This window comes from Rhea americana, unplaced genomic scaffold, assembly GCF_003343005.1.
Source record: "Rhea americana isolate MKP2758 unplaced genomic scaffold, rheAme1 scaffold_34, whole genome shotgun sequence".
NCBI lineage: Eukaryota > Metazoa > Chordata > Aves > Rheiformes > Rheidae > Rhea > Rhea americana.
This window is the reverse complement of record NW_028186468.1, coordinates 2,123,543-2,149,012: the sequence shown is the minus strand read 5'-3', so window position 1 is coordinate 2,149,012 and position 25,470 is coordinate 2,123,543. Positions and strand designations below refer to the sequence as shown.

The 25,470-nt window shown below is 39.2% G+C and overlaps 4 protein-coding genes across 4 annotated transcripts in view; 2 read left to right on the top strand and 2 right to left on the bottom strand.

Moving 5' to 3' along the window:
• The window catches only part of WWC2 (WW and C2 domain containing 2), a 110,480-nt gene extending 106,440 nt beyond the window's left edge, over positions 1–4,040 (top strand). Inside the window, exon 23 of the mRNA XM_085311314.1 lies at positions 1,337–4,040. Coding sequence (XP_085167440.1) covers positions 1,337–1,403 — 67 coding nt within the window. The 3' untranslated portion in view covers positions 1,404–4,040. The remainder of the gene's footprint in view (positions 1–1,336) is intronic.
• Positions 4,041–4,920: 880 nt separating this feature from the next.
• LOC146592254 (claudin-22-like) lies at positions 4,921–5,571 on the bottom strand. The gene has a single exon (XM_085311313.1). The coding sequence runs from the start codon at positions 5,569–5,571 to the stop codon at positions 4,921–4,923; it is 651 nt and encodes a 216-aa protein (XP_085167439.1).
• Positions 5,572–6,831: 1,260 nt separating this feature from the next.
• On the bottom strand, positions 6,832–7,491 carry LOC146592253 (claudin-24-like). Its single transcript, XM_085311312.1, has one exon. It carries the CDS (start codon positions 7,489–7,491, stop codon positions 6,832–6,834), a length of 660 nt encoding a protein of 219 aa, XP_085167438.1.
• Positions 7,492–9,795: 2,304 nt separating this feature from the next.
• CDKN2AIP (CDKN2A interacting protein) overlaps positions 9,796–25,470 on the top strand; it is a 46,481-nt gene continuing 30,806 nt past the window's right edge. The window contains exon 1 of the mRNA XM_085311311.1: positions 9,796–10,143. Coding sequence (XP_085167437.1) covers positions 9,796–10,143 — 348 coding nt within the window. The remainder of the gene's footprint in view (positions 10,144–25,470) is intronic.

The window sequence follows — 25,470 nt, the reverse complement described above, 5'->3', positions numbered from 1 at the left end:
ACATTACTTGCGTCTTGCTCAAGACTGCTGCGTTTAAGGGAGATCAGGGTCGGTCTCTATCTAGGAGCAGCAGACAGGACATGAAGCAATTAGTTTGGCTCTCTCACTTAGAATAAGCCAGAATAAACAGTTTGTCTCAAATCACAGTTTTAACTGGAGTTGATTCCTAGTAGTCTGGACACAATTGGCAGGCCAGCAGYCTGCTGTGATATTTTTCAATCAACAATTTATTTTTATACAATACTTTTCCAGATAGTGATAAAACAAATGAAATTAGTTTGCAGTTATGTCTTAACACAGGTTTTTAAAGTTTGATTTCTGGATTCCTGTGTAGGAAGCTAACGCAAGCTGCTAATAAATTTGGATTTATTTTTTCTTAAACTTGTTTGTTGTAAATAATTTTAAGAAATCCATAAGCAAATAAGAGCCTATAAGGCGCACACTGAAAGCTTCTCTTGCTTTGATCCTGCACTGTTCACAGATGTTGGAGGTAAGTGTGCTGAAGGGATCACCACTGCTCYACGAGAAGAGCATGTAAAACTTCATTCTCCTTTATTTTCTGATCACCACACAATTAGCCCAGGAACTGAGTTTACAGAGCTGATTTTGCTTTGAGGTACTATTCTTGACTGGAACTCGAGTTTAGGCAGTTGACAACATGGTTTAGTCTAATAGACAAGTAGTTACCACCTCCAAGGCTGAATTGTACTCATCCTGCTAGTTGGGCTTGTTACAGTGGTTTAGCCTCAGAGACTAATCGCACGGAGACATTCTGACACTTAAGAAAAATGTCTTTTCTGAGTTTTAATTCTTAACCTCCGAATTTGTCATCTCCTCCCTAGATTGCTGGCAGGCAAATGGGTGCAGCGCAGCTGCCTTGTGCTTCAGTAATCTCTCAGTCTAAAGGAGGCAGAAATAATAACAGCACCAGGGTAGCATTTGGAGAATGGGATGACAGTTCTGCTTCTGAGCTTGTCCAGACCTTATTCTTAATGCTTCTTCCCTCTCCAAAGTCAGGATCAAGTGGGTTTTTTTGCCTTTTCCTACCTCCTCTGAAATGCCATTAGGAAGTACAGTGACTAGGTCAGTATTTCAGTCACTAYTGAAGTACTGATTTTTTTCTTGTTCAAAATTGAAGTTGCATTTTACATAAATTTGCCTAACAAAGGAGTAATGTCATGCTGCTCTGACAACTACATTTGTTGTAAATAAATTCACTATGTGTTTTGCAAACTCGTATTTTAAAGAACTRTGCTGTAACATCAGGAACTCAACTGCAGATGACGTTGGAGTGATAAATAATAAACTAGTAAGTTGTTTTCTTTTCTGAATTTAGGGAGAAGATAGCATACTTCACAAGAGCAAGGATCAGTATACCAGCCCTTCCAGCTGATGATGTCTAATTGTGCATTTTCATTGAAGTGGTTTTCTACTTGCTCATCTTTTTTAGATGAACTTTGTAGTTCTAGTGACCTGCTTTTAAAGATCTATTTTACATTCATCATTGATATGGTTATTTGTAAAATACAGTGAATTTAATTCTTCTATGCTAAAAAAAAAAAAAAAGGCAAAAACCCAACAACCGGAAAACCAAAGTAGATTAATTTTGGTATACTGATGCTGATTTTGTACAGTTTGTATGTATTGCATGTGTGCTTTTATTTTGTAAAGATGGAACAAAGGAACAAAGGCAGTACTAAGCATGTATCCTGTTGAACCGCACTGTGTTGAGAAATACTAMGTTCAACAGAAGATTGTTTATCTTTTCACTGTTTTCATGTGAGCAGACTGTGAAGATGGCTGTTTTGCCATGCAATATTTTTGTACGAGTGTGACTTTTATAGTTTGAAGCTAACCGTAAGWGCAAGCTCCTTTCCAAAACATCAAGGCTGCCTCACAACAGCTGCTAATTAGATTCAACATCATATTGGAATTTGTTTCTGAAACACAAGTTTCTTCTGGTTTTGTTTTTTTAATTCTTTGTAGGAAGAGACTGAGTTCAGTGAATGTACAGTACTTTAACCTGCACTAAAAGGTTTCTTGCATCTGCAGGGAGTATGGAAAGGCAAAGCAGGCAAGTAACCCTAAAATGTTGATGAGACTACCAAAAGGGCAGCTGCTTTCTGAACTGGAAGCTGAATCAAATTTATAATACCAATACTGAAATCAGAATAGTTGTATCCACTGCAATATAAAGAAACTCTCATTTTTAAGTGTAGTTTTTTGTCCTGGAGGTTGTCTATTACCAACTAGGAAAATGTAAAAAAAATTTACTTATGGGGATTTTTTCATTAAAGTATTTGTACCAGAAGGAAAATCTTTCACTCTGTCACATACTAACTCAGATATCAGAAGTTCTATTGGTATCATAAACCCTTTCTGAAAAAGAGAAGTTACTGACTGGGGAGGCTTAACTTATTGAAGTAACATAAATACCATCTTTAAAAATACACAGTATGACCCAGTAATGCAGTTCAGGTTGCACAGGTGTCTTAAGTAAAAGTGAGTAGCAAGTTTTAGATTTATCTTACCTGAACCAACCAGCTGGGAAGCTGCATCAGCTTTTGGGGTTTTGTTTGTTTGTTGTTTTTTGTTTTTTTTATTACAGAACATTAGAGGTAGCATAAGGKATTTAAAAAGCCCTGTCCACCCTGTCCAGGTAAAGCAGTTGGGGTTATCTGTGTGTACTGCATAAGTAGCTAGACACTGCAGATAACATTAAGTAAAAAATGAAATAATTGTTGCACTCAGATATATCTTAAGTCACTGGTGAAAGTTTTCTTCCCAAGCAACAAGCCACAAAACACATGGTCTTCATCTTTCAAAAGGCTGTAATTACTTTGTGAGACACTGCAAGAGAATATAATCACAATATTGTAGCAGCTATCTCAAATTCAAAGTGATGATTCTGTGACGAGAGATCTGTGTAAGCCTCACCCAAGGATTCTCTTATGTACAAATAYATCAATTCTTGTAAATGCACAGGCAAACATTACACTGTTTTGGGCAAGATGGCTGGCTGAGTATCTTTCATGAGTGCCCCATTTGTTTTTGGTTTCTTGGGTTTGAGATACCATTCATGTTCAAAAGGTCAAATTTTAAAAAACCAATCTGAAATTATTTAATGTAGAGGTGAAATGAAGGTTGACTCTTTCAACTTCTCAATTTTATTATATAAGATGTTTGTAGAATGATGTTTAGAGGTGTACTTTATGATTTTTTCTTTTATTTATTTACAGTCTTATTTATGTTCTGTTTAATATAGTTCAGTTCTGGCCATAAAAATGTTTGACATTAAGGATGCTATTTGTGGAAAATATTTAGAGCTTTCTAAATTCTTGCCAGATTACATGTTTTTCCCTCACATGTTGAATAACTTTCAAAGAAGTATTACCACCTGATAAGTACAGGGCGAAGCCAAAATTGAAGTATTGCTGGCTTCAGCTTGCAAAACTCTCATTGAAAAATGAGRGAGTTAAACATAGTGATGATCCTCACTTCCCAAATCAGTAGTGCTGAACATGCTTTATAGACAGCTTTTAAACAGTTCTGGGTTTGGGTATTTTTTATTATTCAAACTATTCACACTTGAAACACTCAACAGAATAAACTGAAATGCATATGGATAAACCCCTGTCAGTTTAAACTTACAAATAGTACTCTTTAAGTAGAATTTACTCTGCACAGCAGGGTATAATGAACATAATTAGTTCTGTTTCCAGGTACCAATGTCACTGCAGATGCATGCATCAAAATCTAAATATTACAAGACTAGCCAAATGAGGAAATTTTAGCAGAAATTCAGAGAGGATACAAATGAAATAATTTTAAAGATCCTTTTTTACTATTGCTATGTTTATACTGTATTAAATATCAAATGCTCAGGACTGAACTAAATATTTAATCAGGTTATATTCTGAATGTGTTTCTGTTCTAATTTTGTCTGTAAGAGTATGCAAATACATCACATAGATTAACTTGTCTCTGCACTTTTTCATGTGTTTCAGTGATTGGAAAATACATTTTTTTAAAAAAAGAAAGCTCTTTCTCAGACTAGTGTTTTCTTTCATCCTTTTATTGCTGTTCTATGTCTTTATATGCTCTTTGTAGGAACAGATGGTTGCTACAGCTTTGTCAACCTAAAGTCACTGCAATTTATAGAAAGTTCACATCAATCACTGACAAGTCTTAGGATAAGTTAAAAAGAAAAGTGATTCATACACTTGGAGTTAGTTCTTTACATTCATTAAGTAAAAACTGCAATGGCAATAAGCGTGGTCAACTCTCCACCAGACAGCATCTTACTAAAAAAATACTGTGACCTGGCTTTCTTTTGAGAGACTTTGTGCTGGGATAYGTTCAGCTGCATATTCTCACTCTCACAGAGAGAGGGGAATCTTGTATTACATGACACTGAGAAGGTTTAGTTTACCCTAATATAAATGGTAAAGGTCTGTGGAATTTCATTTCAAATTACACCCTGTTCATTCTTTGTAATGCCTGTTGAGCTGGCACAACACACTGTCTGAGGACTTAAGCTAATGTTACTGTTCTAAGCAAGATACTGAAGCAGACCCTCTAAGTCAATAGGCATTCTGCCATATAACAGACRGTCAAACCTCCATGCAGCCCGAGATCCAAAATTTTATGCTTGTCTATTCTAAAGCAGCAATTGATCAGGTTTTGGAAGAAAGCATGGTAACTTAATCAGATCGGTATAGCTCATCAGTTAGTTAAGTAGTAATTAAAGTAGTAAGTAGTTAAAGGCAAGGTAAACAGTTACTGAAGTATACAGTTATTAAAGAAAGTATAGTAAGAAAAACATCTCTCTAGTATCTTGTAAGCAGTAACCTGTCTGTTCAGCAGACCTTTCTTACTGTCATGCAAGAATAAAATCTGAAAACCTGGTATCTACCCTTTTTAAAATCTTCTAATTTCCACGTGTTGATGAGTATCTTGTAGATCCGCCATTGTATACTGCTCTGGTAACGGATGGCCAGTCGATGAGCAGGCGGTGGAGAGGAGTAGGGATGCTCCTAGAATTATAAAAAATCCACCAAACCAGCCACTGAACATTGCATCCCCCATTTCCCATCTGGGCACAATCTCTGGGATATCTTCATCCCAAAATTCCTGGATGATAACATGGGCAACCCAAGAAACAGGGGCTAAGGCCAGAGCTCCAGACATCCATAGGAGTACTCCTCCAAGTAGCAACAGTCGTTTCTTTAATTTCTGCTCTGTATCCTCCACTTTTAGGCAGTCCAAGCCAAAACTAGAGATCGCAAGGCTCACAAGTCCTAGTCCATTTGATGCAGATACTAAAATCCTGGAAACCTTGAATTCTACAGGCAAAGCTAGGAAAGAATCAAAATCTTTACACTGTGTTCCTCCTCCGTCTTGGACTATACATGTTTGCCAGAGTCCCATGGTCCAAGTCTCCAGTTCATTTAAGTCTAAATTGAGATTTTTCCAATCCGGCAAATAGTTACAGGCACCAGTTAAAATCCATCCTACTACAGACAACAGTAATCCAATTAACTGCAGCCTGCCTCTGTGAACTAAGTTCATTTTTTAGCAGACGTAGAAGGGCTAAACTGCTTGGTTTTTTTCAGACTGTATTGTCACTAATGAATATACGTAAAAGTTAAAACAATGCTTTATAAAGCATGACACACTCCTCCCCCTCCGGCATTTGCAAGACATATTACCTGGTTCCATGTGCAGAGTTTGGGGAACAGGGAAGTAGTGTGGTGAACCAGTAAGTGGAGGGGGTGGCCACAGCTGGGCTCATATTTCATAGTTTTTTTTTTTTAAAAAAAAAAAAAGCCTAGACTTACTTTGCTTTCCATCAGTCTGCTTAAACATTACAACAGTTCTGCTAATTTTAGCATCTCATGCTTTGTGTTATAAATCTATGTTAGGAATCACATGTCTAAGGTAGTCTAAATAGCACATTGATACAGTTTTACTTGCAACAAATGAAGCTGTCTGCACTGTGCCTGGTTGAATAACATCATTTACTCARAAAGTCAGAAAGTTTGCATGGTCAGAACAACATTGATGCTATAGAAGCCTTTTATAGGACATACAAGACTCAGTTCCTCTGTTGAAAAAAGATATTGTAAGTAAGTACTTTTGAAGAGCTGCCTCTCAGCCTTCCTTTTGGGTGCATAAAGCATGCAGTTTGCAAAACACCTACAATAACTCGTACGTGCCATTTAGGCCGCTAGATTAGGAAAACTTACTGGACATGAAGAACCCACAGCAATACCCCATGCACGAAAAGCTTTCTGCACATCTTGCTAGTGTTTCAGCTACACAGTTTTCTTAGGCAACTCAACAGTTTTCAAGCACTCAGAAGAGCTATTTGAGGCAATGTACATAATGCAGGCTGTTCAGGGTGTGAAAACTCAAGCTCATATGTCACTGCATTAGGCAGGTGGAAAATTGCAATAGGGAGTAAAGCTTTGAGGCTCATTTAATTGGTTTTATATGAAAAGGAAACCTACTTTGGTTAAAAGCCAAAATGTAAGGGAACATGCTTATTCATTTTTAGAATTCTACTATACAGTTGAAAAAGTAAAAGCATCTTTTCTGTGCAAGCTATGAAAAACTTCAGCATCGTGCTGTGAAACAAAGTTTTAAACAGTTCTGTAGGTGAGAAAACACTGCTTTCAAATACCAGTTATGGAAAAAAAAAAAAACAGACATAAATTTAGCAAATCAGCTAGGCAACAAAGAGTCCTTTGAATTACTAGCGGAACAAGCAGCTGCCTTGCACGAGAGTTTGAAAGAGATAGGGCAGCCTTTCTGTACTACTAAAACCCTTCAATTTTCAGGCCTAGTTTCAGTTTCCAAGTGTTGACACTGATCTTGCAATTCCGCCACAGCATAATGGACCGAAGATGGATGGACTTCAGTTGAACAGATTGTGCAATTAAGTAGGGATCCTCCTAATATAAGACAAAATCCAGCAAGCCAGCCAACAAATAATGCTTGCCCAAAATCCCACCTGGGGACAATATCTGGTACACTCTCATCCCAAAATTCCTGGACTGTGGAATGGGCAACCCAAGAAACTGGGACAATAGCTGTAATCCCCGATATCCAGAAGAACATTCCTCCAAACAGCAACAGCCGTTTCTTTAGCTCCTGGTGTCTTTCACCAATTTTCAAGCAGTCCAACCCAGATCCTGAGAGCAAGAGACCCAAAAGCCCCAGTCCATTGGAAAAAAACATCAAAACCCTAGAAATTCTGAGYTCTGGAGGCAAAGCTAAGAAAGAATCAAAGTCCTTGCACTGCATCCCCCCTTCTTCCTGGACAACACAAGCTTGCCAGAGTCCCATGGTCCAGATCTCCAGTTCATTCAGTTCCAAGTTAAGGTTCTTCCACTGAGGTAAGTAGGTAGTGAGACAGGACAGGACCCATCCCAACAGCGATAATAATATGCCACTTAATTGCATCATAGGTCGATAGACCAAAGCCATTTTAAGAGCAGAGTCCTAAAAGCCTGAGGAGCAATGTCTGCCCAGCAGTTCTGTAACAACTGCTGCCTTTGGTGGTGGTGGAAGCTAGGATGATTTTTAGTTCTCTGGTGCCCCAAATATAAGCCTTTGCTGTTAACCCTTTGTATGCTCTGAAACACTTTTTTGTTCTTCATGAATATAGTGTTTCACATAAAGGATGAAGGACTTCGCTAAACCATGAGTTAGGCTTTCCGATAAGGATTTGATCTGCTACCTTCCAATTTGCTTGGTAAAATTATATCCCAATGCCTGATGATTACAAGCCTGCGGATGAACAAAGAAGGCTCTATGACCCCTCACCCTAAAACACAACAGAAATCTTTGTGCTTCAATACGGATTAATTAGATTTTAAGTGGTGATAAAAAGTCAGCTCTGTCTGCAACAGGACTTCATTGTAATAGCTAAATTTGAGATTTCAGGGATGTAAATCAAGGCCTTGTAAAGAAAGGTAGACTGTTTGCCTATAATCTTTATTCTTAGGCTTCCTCAACATACATAATGGCTTATCTTCCACTGCCCTGTTTTATGTCCGCAGCACTGTAAAAGACACTTTGTAAAAGATCCTTACGTTTCACATTTTGTACATTCATTTCTTTTAAAATGGGCTTTGTTTTGACTGACTCTTAAGGGGAAAAGGAGATGGGAATGGTCAAAGTACCGTAGAAAATGAAATCCTAGACCTCCCTCCACCATAATGAACTCGGGCAGCTCATCAGCCAGTGTAAATCGTACCTGCCCCAGCACTTCAGCAACACCATGGTAGCARCTTACAGCAGTTCAGTGTCCCCTTTCCTACAGCCCACATCGCAGATGGCACTAAGCCTATACTCAGTGTCTAACAACATCTGGCACTCAACCTTCCCAGAGCCAGGAAGCGTCTAATGCCTTTCTGATCAAAGCAAAATACCACTACGCCCTCCTCCCATTAGGGGRGCCTGCTTTTTCCTACTTCCCAGAYGGCCACGTCAGCCACACTTGCGTTCATCTACTGGGTCAACACTGAGAAYATTTGTCTGCTTCCCTTCCACAGATTTAACAGCACAGCCTATATGGGAGAGTTTAAACTATCTAGAAAGCCGAGCAGTGTAAACACGCGCACACGTGTACAACCCAGAAAGTCTCTCCAGTCTCTCTCAGCTTCACTTGCTAGATGTGATAACATACTAGCATGACAAATCTGCACAGTTTAATTCTCTGTTGTTGCAAATGGGTTATCAGGTGATGGAAGAGGGTAACACTGCCTTGAAGGTTTCCAAAATCCTGAAGGGTATCATTAAGAAATTTTGCTGCAAGAAAAACTCCTCCTGATTTCTGTATTATTTTCACYGTAATGTCTAACCTTTGCATTTTTACTGCCACAAGGCATGAAGAGCCACACAAAGATAGGYAACCTGTTTCTCTCTTGCCTGTGCATCAGCCCCTTCCAGCCACCCACACCTGGTCAAAAGATTACTACACACAAAAGCAGGAATCACCAAGGGTATTACTGCAACACTAGRAACAAACTAACGCAAGTGATGCTCTAATTTTGTCCACCCACGAGGCAAAAGAAGAAAAAGCTTGCATCGATCAGACTCCAGATTGTATTTTCCAGATTTGGCAGTATCCTTCCTCTCCCCTTTCTGTGTTTAAAGCGGGAATGCGAGTTCTGGAAATCACTGTGACATTCAACAAGATACTCCATAATGCCATTTGAATCATTTTTCAGATAAACAACTACACTTCAGGAGTGCTTCTGCTCATTCAGGGCCTTCATACTTACTTGACTTTTAAATCATGGTTAGTGCCAGACTATTACTGGAAAGCAATTGCACTTTCCTTGCCTGTGAACCTTTAACATTTTTCCTCCTGCTCTTATTTCCAGCAGTCAGTACGGTGTGAAAGCACACRATCAGGCATGAGAAGTTCATTCATTTTGCGAATGTTGAGCATAGCTGGAGCAGCGTGCCAGCCTTTAATTTTAGCAGTCAGRAGCACTCAGGCTGACGTACCAGTAAGATTTGCCAATAAGCTCTGCAACTTGCTATTAACCATGCAACACTTAGAGCAAGCAAAGCCTCCTTCTACTATCCTGTGCAGGATTATAAAAGAATCCTTGTTTTTTGCCAGGGAAAAAAGAATATAGATAAAAGACTTGCCTTGTCGACAGGATAGTAATGAGATCTGAAATACTGCCTTAACTTGGAACTTACTGATCTTATGAAAATCCCAGCAAGCCCAAAAACAAAAAAGAACTTTTGTTGAACTGAGATGCAGGCTCTCGGATGAGTAATCGTCTTACTCCTATCTTCCTTGTCCTTCTTTCACACTTATCTTCCCCATCATTATTTATTTCTGCCTCTCACTATCTTATCCGAAAACGACCCCCTCCTGGAGGGAGCTTTATTTTGGCAGACTCGTGTCTGCACAGAAGGCTACGTACCACAGCTACCGCAAGCCCCAGCGGCTGGGAGCGGGCGATACGCAGCCGCCACGACACAAGCCCTGCACAGGTCGGCGTCCCGGCCGCGCTCGTGCCAGCCTACGGCGTTCTCCATCGCACAGTCCCCGTCTCCCATCCTTCCTCGCCTCACCGTTCAGCGGAATTTGAAACGCAAACCCAGAGCGCGTCGGTAAGTCGCGATGACAGGAGCACGCGCCCACATCTGCACTGTCTGAAACAGCGCTGCACGAGCCCATTTATCCCCCGGGTTTCGGCAGAGGCGGCGGCAGCCCCCAGCCCCTTGCCAGAGACCCCAAACAAGCCAAATAAGTGCACTACATCCCCACCTGCCCCAATAAACCCATTTCAGTCTGAACACAAGGAATCTGAATCTTATTTCAAGTAATAAATAACTTCTTTTAAAGCTTTAAAACTCTGCACTAACTGTTTTGGGCACCTCATTGACCAGAAATGGAGGAACTTACCCCCCTGCAAAGAGTATTAAGGAACTGTTATCTTCACACAGCTCTGCAGCCCAGATAATTACCCAAATGTTTTATGTTCAGCATAAGCAGAAAGAAATATCAGGTGCAGAACTTCTGGGAGCTGATTAGGCAATTTAATCCCACAGAGGCAGTCAGGGCATCATCAGACTGACTCTGTCCTATGTTATCAGTTCCCACATAAGGCATAAGGACATGCATTATGTGGGCTTGTTTATTCTCCTCCAGCTGTCCAAAAGCATGTTCATCCAGAAGCTACAAGTGTTTCCAATAGCATTCCCCAAACATTACCATAATTTTTGTTAATTCCCAGACATTACCATAATTTTTGCTAATTTTGAAGATAGTCATTTAGCTCCATAAATAATTTTTGTTACTCATTTAAATACCCTGAATCATTTACAGGTCTCTCTTATCTTTGATTTTCTATCTTAGAGATGCATATGCAAAAGACGGAAATAGGATTTGAGTCAGTGTATAGATTTTCTATAATTAAGCCTGCTGTAAGCCAGTAAACATAGCTACCATCAAAAGGTGGCAAGTTAGTGCCTTTGGCATCTTATTACAAGTGAGTTAATTCATTTAACTTGGCAGTCTTCTGCCTTTCAACTTATTGCTTGAACTGGAAGTCACAGGAGTTAACATTTTCTTATCCAGAAACCCAGCAATTTTTGATGCTGGAGGAGTTTTTTTGGTTCACATTTCTGAGGCGCACATCAATGAAACCAACAGAAACGCCAAGCCAGAGATGACAACCAATACTGCCACCCATATTGTCCTAGTGCACTTCAACATAATACCCCAAAATAGTCATTTGTATTAATAGATCCTAAAACTTCACAGTGCTTCAGAGACATCACAGTGAAGACAGACTGACAACTCCTTTAAACCGCGTCCAATCATTCAGCTTATAAACTTTGCAACATTGCAACAGCCAGTACATTCTGGCCTGCTAACAAATTATTTGAATTATTTTTTTAAACTCTCTTCTTTTTTAAAAAAAAACTAGTTATTAAAGTTACTACTATTTTTCTCCTCTGTTCACCTTTCTCCTTGGTTTCTCCATTGAAATGACACTACCAAGTCAGACACAGCTCCAGGCAGAGCTGGAATAGCAGATGGGGTGCAGATGTGAAAGGTCCAATGACTAAAGTTCACACAACATCTACACACATCCAAACTCCAACATATGAACTGCACTAGTTATTACACACCCACCTGAATTCTGCTTAATTATGAGCACTTGGAAGCAATTCTTAATCATGAGCACCAAGAAAACAGTGAAGGGAGACAGTCCGGAGAAGGGTACACCAGGGATGGAGGTAATGACAGCTTACACCCTGGAAGATGACAGGCTAACTTTCACTTACACCAGCTCATGGTATCATTCTATTTTCAAAAAATATTTTCTCAATATTTAGAGGTGATGATTTATGAGACTACGTCACTTCTTTCTATATTTTATCTAAAGAGAGTCCCCTTCAATGAATGCAAGAATGGTTTTGCATGCTGCTGGAGTGAAGAGGCAGCAAAACGTGCAGCTGAATATTTTGCAGAGAAGTTTACAGCAGAAGGAGACAGCTCAGCAGAGGCAAAGCAAAGATTTACAAAGGCCATCACCTGGTTCTGACCCATCCTCCCCGACCTGGGCAGAAAATGCACTCAGGCAGGCTGGGGTGCAGTCATTGCAGATGGTTTTACGCCGCTGCCAGCAAGCAAGTCAATAGCCAGAGGGAGGACAACGGTGGACAGCGAGGGCCTGGCAAGCACAAGCCGCCCTATGGCAAAGCAGCGGGACAGGAAAGGSCTTGTAGAACCCTCCTGCACAGAGAAAAGGTACAGTAGTTGCTGGCTCTCCAAGTAGGACCATCCTCCTCAAACAGACCTATACCAGCTTTTTGGTATTACAGGGACAGAYAAATCCTGCATAGCTTCCATCTTCAAACACTGGATATAATTTATTAAGCAACTTTAACAAAAGCCTATTATATATGCAAAAGAAATTACTTCTGGGAGTGAAAAGCCTTGCTAACAGTTTCATTTTCATAAGATTAATTAAAATCTTGAAATAAGATGACGTGTAAGACTATCAGCAGGTGGACAAGATCTAGAAGGGAAAGGAACTGAAAGAGTTAAGCACAGCAAGGTGAAACTTTGCCTATTTCTGCTTTAGAGACTTATTCAAAAGTCTGAAACGAGAGAAGGTAGATTTGCCATCATTATACTGGAAGAATAAAGAATGCTTTAAGGCTCAGTACTTCAACCTCTGCAGAAACTTTTCATCACTATCCCAATCCAGACTTCAAAGTGAGGGTTGACTGGGTTAGAAAATTAGCCTTATTCTTCGGGGAACTAGTTTTGATGTACTGTTAATACAGGAGATTACTGTAAGTATGAAAACTCATGTCACTTGAACAGCRATTGGAATATGATTTCCTTGAATGATGGAAGTCTAAGAAATTAATTTCTGAGCTGTGAAATGTGCAGGCTTCTCTATCATTATCCATTTCTTATTATAAGCTTCTGGTTTAATAGTGTGACACATATATATTTCTATAATACTCTTCCCTTAACACCTGCAAACAATTATTATTATAAGCTTTCTCTCATTTCTTAAAGCCTSTTCTTATTATCAGTAAACTTAAGACAAATTATTTGTAGTACCCTGTTGAACCTAGACTGGGCACTGTTATTGTAAGACAATAGGGATCACAAAGATAACAGGGAATTGTTAGCCATAAATTAGAAGATTACACATACCTTTCATCTGTCAAGCTAGCCAGTGTGTGAAATGAGCCATGAAAACGTCTGACAAGTGAAGGAAGTGAGGAGCGCCCGTGGCTTTTCGCTCATCTACAATAATTGAGATTTGGGGGAAGTGGAGAGAAAGGGCTGAACAAATTTAGCTTACTAGTCTTAAATGATTATTTTTTCACTCTTCAGATTCCAGTGGATTAAACTCTTTTAGTGTTTTACCTTTTAAGATGCAGGAGGGGTAGGAGATGCAAAAACAGAGACTTTTTCTTAGCAAGTGACTGTCCTTAATAACTGGCAGAGCAGCTTGACTATAAAAAAGGGCTTTTTTTCCCCCTCACCTATGATGAAGATACAAACCCCCACTGCCACAACTGAAATCTAAGCATGCTGCTAGTTTAAAGAGTTCATCACATCCTGTCATTAACATATTAAACTGTTAACATTTATCAGAATCAGTTAAAACCTAGCCACACACTGCTCTCCCTCTTCCTCTGCCATATTCATCCCTTCTCTCCGCTCCCCCCGACCTTCCCTCCCTTGCACATAGTCTCTGGCGAGTCAGGCTCCTTGAGGGGACAGCGCACGGGGACTACAGGGCGGAAGGGGCTCCTGGAGGGAGGGAGAGAGGGAGAGAGGAAGCAGCAGTTTCCCTCCCTTCCTTCCCTCACTTTCCCTGGCCCTCTTGCTAACTCCTTCCACCTAGCAGCATCCTCAAAGGTAAAACACTGTCCACAGAGGTGAAAATGGTGATGCAGAGTCTACCGATGCATCTGATGCATGATGTATTGCAAAATATGATTCAGCTGAGAGGGGGGATATCACAGGAGTCCTGGCTCTGTATCCGTGGATTGAGATAGTGCCTGACCACATTCATAGCAACCCAGAGAAAAGATTTCCAACACCATTCCTCTGCAACAATTATAATGATAGGTATACATTTTAAACAACCGATGATCACTGCACGTCAAAAATAATGCTGCAAGCATCTTCTGCAAATTATCACACCCTTCCTAAACGTCACTTAAACGGCTATCTCAGTACCATAAGTTCAAGCGTTTAAATAGAGAACACTTTACCATAAGCTAGAGATGGTGAAGATGGCATAGGCTCTGACTGCAAAAAAAACACAATTGTGAAGATTGCTACAATTGATATTTCCCAATATACAGAAAATATGTATTCACTTGAGCAGACATCTGCTTTAAATTCTTTGGTCAGTCACACAGAAGTCTACTTTTTGCCTTATATGGTAACCAACAGGARCTACCAGAAAAGTAATTATATTCTGCAGAAGTAAGTATATTCTGCAGTATACCCAAGTCTTTGTATTATTTTGTAAAAAATCCCACGTAGATAAAAAAAAATAACAACTACATGAATAAAAGAAACGTAGGAAGACATACACATTACTGAGCTTAGTATATATTTGCATAGCTACTTTAACTGAAACAAGAGTGGCTGTACTAGGACAGGCCACRGCAAAAAGTCTATCTAGCCAGTAGCTGATACTTGGGAAGGAAAGGAATACAAGAATGTGGTAAGGGTAGATTGGTATCATCTTCATCCTACAGTGTAAAAACCTCCTGAACTTAGACTTAAAGTCTGTGTGGAATAGTCAATAGCATGTAGGATGGACCAATCCTTTGTAAGTTTGCCTCAAAAGCATTTACTTACTCACATCCAAAGCACCTTACAAAATAAATTCCAGTTTAAATTTCTTCCCTTTGAACTGCAAACTTGCTGTTAGATCATTTTATTTGATAGCTTCCAGTTCTTCTAGGAAGAACAGTGAATAACCATTTGTAACTCACTATTTCAGAACTATTCATTTTTGTGTATGTCTCTTAATACTTTTCCTCAGAGGTCTTCCCCATGCTGAAGAGTCCTAGCTTACTACATACAGAATCAGCTCTAACAGATCCAAGTGGGATGATCTCTCTTGTGGTGATCCTACCTGCTCACTGGCAGAGTTCAGTACAGTCTGCACACTCCTAGCTATCATGACATAAGAGATTAGATACAGGCATATCAAACTTATCTTTTTTTTTTTTTTTTACACCATTACCATCATGATTGTCACAGTTATGCTCCTGTTCCCCATCCACTTGAGGAAAACAGCATTTCAAGACTGGCTAAGAAAAACCTTGTTGAAATCTTTCCTGAAGCTTGAAATACCGCRAATCTTGTTAGTGTAAAGATAATGCTTACCTTCACTTTATCATTTTAGGATAAGAACATTAGTCCAAGAAATAAAACGGAGGAAAATTAATTCTATCAACAATAGTTTACTTGAAATGCAGTATCTCACAGTGTAGGATACGAAACCTAAACATGGGTATTTTTTTTTTAATAGGAAAGATACACTCCCAAGTGGATGTATAAATGAGTTTCCCGTAATATTCTGCCAGATGCACAGATGGCACAAGATTAGGAAAGTGCTCCTGGCACCAAAGGCATGATGATTTTCATAAACTATAGGTTCAATAGTTGGGAGTAATGCATCTGTATTCATACAAAAACTCTTTATGCTACATCATACTATCATGCTTTCTCTTTACCTAATTATCACTTCTCTGCAGGACAGCGATCACTGAATTTGCTGCAATTGTGGTAGAGAGAAAAATGGGGCATTATGTTCCTCAGGGAGTACAACTGAACTTCTCTGTTTGACCCTATACATCTGACCAAAAGAACCACAGCTCATAGGAACACCACTGATAACAGGGTATAGAAATATACTTTACCTGGGGAGTTTCCCCACAAAGGTAGGGTAAAATTTTATATAGCTAGCTAGCTAGATAGATAGATAGATACACACACACACACAGTTTTCACATAAATTCCAAGAACCATTAAAAGTCATTTTTTTCCATCTTGCTCTTATACGACAAGGCAAAGCAAACCTACACCAACAGATACTTACTTAACTTTTCTTTAAAATCCTCAACTGATGGAAATAACACAGCATTCCTGAGGATGTATCCCACTGAAGCACGGGAATACAGATCATACTTCCTAAAGCTATAATTTCTTCTTTCCCCTTTTGCACTCCCTTCTTAAGCAGCAGCACCCAGTTGTGAATGTCATGAAGACGGATCGACCACTGTCATACACACAACATTCCTGTCGCCAAAATACCAAATGGAAAGTAGGKTTTTTTTTGGCTGCTGTTGTTCAGGCCATTATTAAATCAGTTTATGATTTCCTACCATTTTGAGTTCTGGTATGGCATTCATGTGCCTTCTGGTACACACACATATTCTGCCTTCTGATGGTGCCGAGAGGACAGGGTCCTGTCTCCAGCATCTAGCACATCTACAGAAGACTGGGGTTGACCATCTCTCCCTTCCTCTGCTCCTAAGTAGACATTGTAGAGGATATGAGGACAGGTATCCCTCCACCCAACCCTGCCAGACAGGCCTCCATCTCCCACTTCTGCCAGTAGTTTGCTTTGAGAAACGTTTGAGCACTGAGCTCCCTGTTGGACTCTTACTACATCTCTGGAAATACAAGACAGAAACAACCTTTTTCAGATTTCTGCTATGAGTCAGAATCAGACTAACTCCAAATCGTGGAAGGAAGGTGGTGGGGTGGCTAGAGGAATGGAAGGGAAGGGAGAAGAGATACCTTGAGAACACTGTCCTAAAGATCTGAATTACAGCTGCTAAATACTGTGCCCAGTGTGAGACATAGCACATYCGGAAAAAAAGAATGTGAGTCAGTGACTAGCTTTTGGCACTTGAGGTTTCTCYCTCTTAATTACAGAACAGACATCTCCTGGGTTATTTTCTAGGGAACAGAAAGCATTAGCTCGCTCAAATCACCTCACTGCTACCACCGAGAACATTTACCTTTCCTGTCTTCAAATTACGGCCCACAAAACATAACGGCAATAGTGTGGTATCACAGCATCAAACTCCCCAAAAAGCAGGATYTTCTGACCCATCGTTGACCACAGAGCTGCATTATTTGTGCAAAACCAAGAGAACTGGGCCCAGGAAAAGCTTAGAGGCTCTCATGGCAAAAAAAAANGATATCAAAAAACTTGGCCATCTTTTATGCAATTTAACTTTTTGTACCCAAAAAACAGCAGGAATGAAAAACACTACTGGAGCCTAATAAGCGATCTAAATAATAACAGTTAAAAAGATTTTGGAGTGTGATGCTTCTATCTGACACTGAAGTTTCAATAGAAGAATCTACGGTGTCAAGAACTGTAGGATAATCTGAGACCAGCACAGTCCCCAGMTCTAGTTTGAACAGGAATTAAGGGCAGAAATGAATGACTCTTGCAAATTAAACTACAGATGTAGCAGTACAGGAGCTACAGATGTATAATATGGGAATTTCCAACAGCTCAGGGAAGAAACAGTAGCTGAAAGAAAGCCAAGAGCTGCCTAATAATATTTCAGCAGTAATAGCAAGAAAGATTTGCAGCCAGCTGGGTAGATCAAGACAAGAAGCTTTTTTTGTGAATGTGCCTCACAGAAATGCTGCAAACTAAAGCATAAAAAGATCTTTTTATGCTACATATATTAAGTATTATATAATTAACATGGCATACTTGAGACATGATATTGCCATGAGCATTTGATATATGAAAAACTAATTTATAAAGACATTGTCAGAGTTTTGAAGGCAAAAAAAGAAAATAATTCAGGTCATAAGGCAAAGAAACTCCATTGTTTGGATTTGACATGAGAAGCAATCAATAAGGKGGGTTGTAGTAGGATTCAAAAGGCAGTTCTCAATAGTGTCTARATACATCTCCAACTATCTTTGACTACCTTGCTTTATTTTTTGTTCAATGGGGGAAAAAAAAAGTCAGTCTTTTACTCAAGCTCAAAGAGCTGCAACTAAAAAACATATCGATGGCCCCGAACAACAAGAAAAGGTTTCTCCTGCCCAGACACTCACAGATCTTGCCAAACCCAAGAGRGTGCATTAAGAGCTGGATAACAGCCATACTGCATGCCATACAGCAAAGCACTGCTTAGCCGTGTCCCATTTCTGTCAGTGACCTGGAGTAGGGAAGAGYGTAAGAAAAAGGCAAGCAGCTAGGGATATTTCCTCAGCCTATCTCTCAGCTTCCATCTAATTGCAGCTCAGGGACTTCCTCAGTCTAGAGGTGGTGCCTTTGCATTCAGCAGCCCTAGGCTGACTCTTCCTTCATCATTTTGTCCAAGCACTAATTGAAACCTTGTTCAGCAAAAAAGAAAAAAGAGAACGAGAAAAAATAGAAAACAGAAAATAGAGGGAGAGAACGAGAACGAGGAAAAATAGAAAACAGAAAATAGAGAACGAGAACGAGGAAAAATAGAAAACAGAGAAAGAGAAAAAAAGGTTCTGATCTCAGGCCAGGACTACTGAAGGCTTTTGCCAGGGAAGCAGTGTTAGCTTGTGGCGAAAACCCTTCCCCTCCCCTCCTGTTTTTAAATCAGCACCAAAATAAGTTGTTTTGTTTGTATAGCTTATTCCCTTCTGAGGGACTAGAATATATTAGACGACAACATACAATARAAGGGTTTCCAGTTTGGCTATCCTAGCAAGCCTTTTATAGTCTTTAGAAAAATAACCAGATGACAGAAATACATATATTTAATAGTGCTCACAGAGATTAAACATTTAAATATACACATGCATCATTAATGTATTCTTTTTGGTATTTCATTAACAAAAAAAGTCCAAGCTGTTCCAAGTTTCATTTTCTGTGAATCAAAGCTTATATTTTACTTTCAAAAATTGAATGCTGTTCCCAGTAGCCTCATCTCATCCATTCCAGAAGCATAATGCTTATATTACAAACTGTTTCTTGGCGTTCTGGAATAATTGAACAGTGCTTGACTCCTTCTCACTGTTTTGTTATGTGCACACTAAACACTAATCGCCTCCAGGCAAATACCAGACTTACTGGTTCTATGGAAGTGCCAAGAAATGCGAAGATGGCGTAAAATTAYTGTACAGCAGTAACCAAAATCATACAGTCCATTTTAATAGGYTGAAATAAGCAGACAAATCTGTGCAAAACGTTAACAAGTAGTGCTTTACTTTCAGGAGTGACCATGAGAAAAACTGAGCTCAAATTCTGATTTCCACACAGTCTGAATACTGACAAGCAATCACTGCTCACAGCTGCACATAGTCTGAATTCACTGTGGCTCTCTAGCCCAAGCAAAGCAGTACCCAAAGCACTAAATAACATGCAGAACAAGGGAGAGGCATGTTCTAGTCATTAGACCACAAGCTGGAAGTCAGGCTTTTGCCTTCTTCTCAACTCTGATACGGACTTAACGAAGCCGTAATCTGATCACTTCTTAAAAGTGCTTTGTTTGTCCTCGCCTGTGAATATGATTCAGAGCACACAGAAATACTGCACATATAAGGTGGCCAGAAAGAATAAAACAGATACCTTGTAAGATACCTACCCAAAGAGCAATTTAATTATGCATATTTATGAGGCAAATCATTTCACTTTCAAAAGAAAAATAGGCTATATTGGATGAACATATTAGTGCAAAGCACACTTAGAAACAAGTCTAGCAGAGTTAGTATTCTGATGAGGAAAGTGGTCCGAAGGGTTGATACATCTTACGCTGTAGGAGAACTGATAGTAGAAGAGAATTCTTTGATGTTTTATTTAAAAGTTTGACTCAATAATTCAATAAAGAGACCCATTATAAATCACAAAACAGTAAGAACGTGCCATGAGTACAATCAAGTAATGAATAAAAAACAAATAACACAAGGATAGCAAGTATCTGTAATTTAGGAAGCATATAATTCACTATTTAACCTTACTGAATTCAGTTACCTGGGGTGTAAATCAGCATGGAGTCTTGGATATAAATAGTGACCCTACTGCAACTCATAGTGAGAGAGTGAAAAGCTGAAAATTACAGAGGTGCTCCAAAGTTTTTATTAACAGACAAGCACTGCTCTAGCTTTTTGATCACCTATTGATGCCAGAAGTTTTTCAGGATTCCAGGCAATGTAAACATAAAAAGGAAAAGTAAGATYGACAGTATGTGTTTTGCTTCTTGTATCTTTACCCCTCCTCCCTGACCAAGCACTGTCAGGTCAGCTAGAGACCTCAATGCCTATTTTTGGCATTAGCACAAATCTGACATAGGCTAATCAAAACCCTCTTGTGCACAAATCCAGAAGATTTTCTTCCCAAGAATGGGATTTACCTTTACTTCAGAGAAAGACACGCTGCCTCAGTGCTCCCAAGTATCAAAACAAATGTGCATCACAACAGGATTAGATTTCTAAAATTTCTGCCAGGCACTGCTTCATAGACACCTCGTTTCCCCTTCAGCTGCCCAGAGTTAGTTTCAAATACAGAAGGCTGAACATACTAGTCTCTGTGTTCTCCATTCTGCCTTTTCTAGCAGGAACTACAAAGTTATTTCACAGAGCCTCACAAGGAATCTGCTAACAGCAAGGATGCCAAAACAAATTAGGAAACGCATTTCCACAAGAAGTCTTCCATCAACACACAACAGATACGGAAATTTCCAACCACTCAGCATGTTGCTACATTGCCATTTGCCCATAAATTCCAATAATACATAGCTCTGGGATCCCATTAGCATCCTAGAGAGTGAATAACAAGCAAGCTATAAATCTCAAGCCCTATAATCACTCAGGGCTACCTATTCCCAATCTTTGAATCCAAAAATATTTTTGGAATTGCATTAGCTATTTCTATGTTATTTTGTGCCAAAATAAGCAATTCTAAACTGAGTGACATCTTCTGTCAGCTTCAGCTGTGATTCATCATCTATTGCCACTTTCCTGAATCAAGACATCCAAGAAGAAAAAAAATTTTAATATCAAAACATTTTCTTGTTTTCAGGATCAGTTGTTACAGCAGCAACATCTTGACTACACACACAAGTCTTAAGTACTTTGTGCTTCCTTCCTTCAAAGGAAGTATCATTCTACCAAGGAAGTATTATTTCTACCTCTTGCTGTGTACCCCCTACATCATCTATTATATTCTGAATAGTCCCGATTCACCCCTCAGAAAACACTGCAATTTTCCCAAATTGCTCCTCTGCAGAAACTGAAGGGGGGAAAGAAACATACCGAAGGAAAAAAAAAAAAAGGAAAAAAAGCAAAGGGGGAAGAAAAAAAAAAGGCAAGCTGCCACCTTTCCTCTCAACTCAGATATCACTGAGGCACCCAAGGTCATTATCAATACAAACCAGAACGTAGCTGGATGTGACCGTGGTAACATCTGCAAGGAAACAAGATCTTGTTTTAGCCAAATCTCCTGCTGCTTTATACTCTTAATCTGAAGGCAAATGCCACTAGGTTGATATGCCTTCAGGCAAAGAATAGCAGCCTTCATTTTATTACCCTAACAGGACTGTGAAAAAAAAATCAATTAAAAAAAAAATCCATGTCTCTAAGAAATTACTTAGGAACAAGATCTGAGAATTACATAAACTTGCCTTATGCTATGATGTCAGGCATAACTGGAAAGCTAGAAGAAATGTAAAATATAAGCTTAAAGAACTAAATGCAAGTGAAGCAGAACTAAACCATCTCCCATCTCCCCTTAAGCCTCTCTGCTATTTCTCTTTCTCAGTTTTGGAAAGCTGTAGTAGAAATCCATTCCTTTAAAAATATCCCATAGGTATTCAAATATTAAAATTCTAAGATTCTAGCCTAAGATTTTAACCCTAGGCATGTGTTTATATATATGACAACAGAAATTTGAAGCTGCTATCTTTATCATTATTTAATTTTTTAAAAATCAGATCTGATGGTTATCAGAATCATGTTAAGAGCTCAACATGAAAAAAAAGTGCATGTTGTAATGGGTTGTGGTAGCTTTAGCTTACTTTACCTGTAGGGTGGATTTTTTTTTTTTTTTTGCTTTTGTTTTTCTGTCCCTTAAGCTGTTACTGCTGCTAGGTATTCACTTTCAAGAAGCCTAGAACCACTTACTGCAACATAAACTAATCCTGACTTGCTATATTTGACTCTATTTAAGTTAGAGTTGTTCTCTACAAATATACAAGAAGTTATCCACATGCATCATGCTTTTTGTTGCAACACGCTTTTTAAACGATCAAAATGTGGAAGTTTATTTCTGCAAAGCCATGATCAAATAGCAATAAAGTGACAAGCAACAGTTTCAGACAGTTTCCCCAGGAAAAAGCTTCCTCTTCACCTAAATGTTTAGATGTTTATTTCCAGACACAGCTTACATATGTTCATAAACCAAACCAATTGATTATGTACTTCAGAGAAAGTCATAGCAGACTATTGATTAAATTATACTGCTCTCTCTTCTGTTACAATCAGAGCTGACAGTATTTCTAAAGATTAAGTTTTCAATTAAATGCTGCTTGAGTTCTTCAGCATCTGAGAGACTCACTGCAAAATGTCCTTATTACATAGTTTACAAACATTTCAACGGTAGTGCAATAATGTGCTACAAGTTGATTGTTATTACTCTAACATAAGAAAGGGCATATGGTTCCTGTCAGACTATTGTGGTTATTTCATTCTTACAGCTGTTGTGGAAGCAAATAGAAGTTTTAGGTAGACTTCTCAAAACTTTAATTGGTTTCTCTGTGCATAGCTATTTATGCTAAAAGCTTTCATTTAAACAAATACCTTAGTGCAGTTAGCATAACACAAAAGCAATTGAGACTCACTCACCATTTKTTTTTCCTTTCATTATACTACTATTTAGTGAACCTAGGCACAATTGGAGCAGTGCTCCATGGAGACATGCTATGACAGTATACAAAGTGTTAGTGCCTGGTCCTGAAGGACTTTCAGTCAAACAAGAAAAATTAAAAAATTAAAACCTTCTGTAATAGTTACCCTGCAGGCCTGATGAAAAAGCCACATTTAATGTTATTGCAAAAGTTCACTCAGGCCCCAACCAATACACAATAAAACTAGATGCTACACTAAGTAATACTTGCCTCAACTTCCTTTCTCTGCACTTTCTGAATCTAAGGAGGATCACCATCCTTACTGAGAGCACAGCCTACGATCAGATGGATAGCCTGGGGCTAGTTAAAAAAAAACATTCATTTTCCTCAGCTTCATGACAGCTTTTAAAGAAACAGTTGTTTAAAACTGCTTTCAATTTTGAAACATTAAAAATTAAAAAATAGTAAAAATGGATCTAAGCAAGGTACAGGAGACAGGGCTAACAGAAAGAAACAAGTTGAGTCAGTGAAACTTTCCAGATCTCCATCTGATGGGACTTAACACCTGTTCCTTCAGAATACAGAAAATACATGCAAATATTTTTAATCCCATCAGAATACTTATTTGGCTGCATCTGAGAAGAGGAGCACTGCCCCTCTCCATACTGGTAAATAAAAGGAGCAGCCTGGTAAGATATATGGAGTAGATGCACAGAGTACCAGCCYCTGGAGTCCTGCCATCACATCTGAATCTAGGCTTCCAGCTCTCTACCATCAAACACAGCAACGCATGCTTGAATTCACATAAAGTCCGATTCAGTTGCTCYGGCAAACACAGTCCACTTCCTGACTCCGCATGGGCTGTAACTTAGGGCTCGTTGCTGGGCCCACAGAACTCCTAAAACCTAGTCGCGGGTGCACAATGGCCTCGGCAGAAGCATTACCAGGCAGTCCGTACGCTACGCGCCTCTCCAGCGAGGCCCGTTTGCTGCGGCTCCCGCGGCACTCGCGCGGGACGTCCAGGAGCGGAGCGAGGCCTGGCTGCGTGCTGCGTAGCCCAGCTCGTCGGGCAGCACGCTCCGGGGAATTTGAGCATTTCCAGCAAGCTTCTGAGCACGCTTGTTTGCGCGTACCTGGCACACAAAAAATCTTAGGAACACACACCTGTGCCTGGACAGCAATATTAATAAACCAAGAAGAGTAAATGTGCTTCACATTTCTGTTAGTAACGAATTATCTCACTGTAAATATCAACTTTGCTGTAGTTTGGACCTCTAAATTAAAATTAATGGAAAGTTTATAGGAACATAAAAAGACTATACTCTTAATGATCTTCTTAATGCTACCTTACAGCATACCAATGGGAGTTATGGCAAGATGCACAGCAAGATATCATATCTAGTGCCATTAGAGCCTTAAGACACATAGAAGAAACTATAAAGTGACATAAGTACGCATAAGGAGGATTTTAGTGACTTCTATAATTAAGAAGTTATTAAAAAAGTGTTTCTATTCCAATTGTTTCCAGCACATTATTTAAATTGAAAGTTAACATTTAACAAGAATAGATGCAATAAAACAGTTTYAGTGGATCTTTTATTAGAATACCTCAGTTTTGCCAGTTAACAGAAGCTAACATTTTAATATTATACATCACCACTCCAGAAGCTGTACATTCAGAGGCTCCGGATGATAAGAAGATAAATAATACTGCTTCTTTGCTCAGCTCTGTTTTGCAATAGAAAACAAATCCATTTTCAAATACGTGCCACTTAAAAACATGGAGGGTAACAGGAAGTTAGTAGGGACAGAGTAGCAAAGAACATTTATATGGTAAGTCAAAAAAAATGTATTATAGTTATGGAGGGCCTATTTCATTTTTGAAAAAAAAAAAGAAAAAAAAAAAAAAGAAAGAAAACCAAGACAATACACCAAGACAAGACTGGAAAATTCCTTCTCTAAATCATTTAAATGCTTCCCCTTTAATCAAGTTAACTTGTTATTGGAAATAGGAAGATCTAGTAAAGCTTGGCTGGATAACATATGATCCCTGAGCTCAGCACAGTATCCCCTGATACAACCTAAGCACTTTTTCTAGATTTACACCTGGTCCATGCAAACATTCTGTGACAAAATTCAGCTCCTACAACCCCACTGATACAATGCAAGCCTGCACAACCTGCTCTATCTTATCATCAGTGCACACCACGGCTACAAAAAGGCCTCAGGTAACCYATAGGTTTCCTCATGATACCTGTATAGGTATCACTAACTGGATTAAGAAAGAAAATCCTGGATTATTTGAGGATCTTTCTTAACATTTCATGCTAGTTGGAACAAGGCAGAAAAAAAAAATGCTTCCTTGCTTATAGGAGACTGAYATGGTGCATATACAGCTAACCCTTTTAAGTCCCAAATTACAGGGTCAGGTTGGCCAACAAGGCAAATAAACTCTACAGTCAATGATTGCTGGGGTAATGGAAATAGATTTCCAGTGGCAGTCTCAATTCTGCTGCCTCCACCCCTTCTGGAAAACAAACTTTTAAAAGCCTCTGTCCCAGCTGTTAGAAAGAAGAA

Bases quoted from the DNA above. Each gene is read 5' to 3' on its own strand.
- LOC146592254 (XM_085311313.1), bottom strand. From the start codon at position 5,571: ATGAACTTAGTTCACAGAGGCAGGCTGCAGTTAATTGGATTACTGTTG.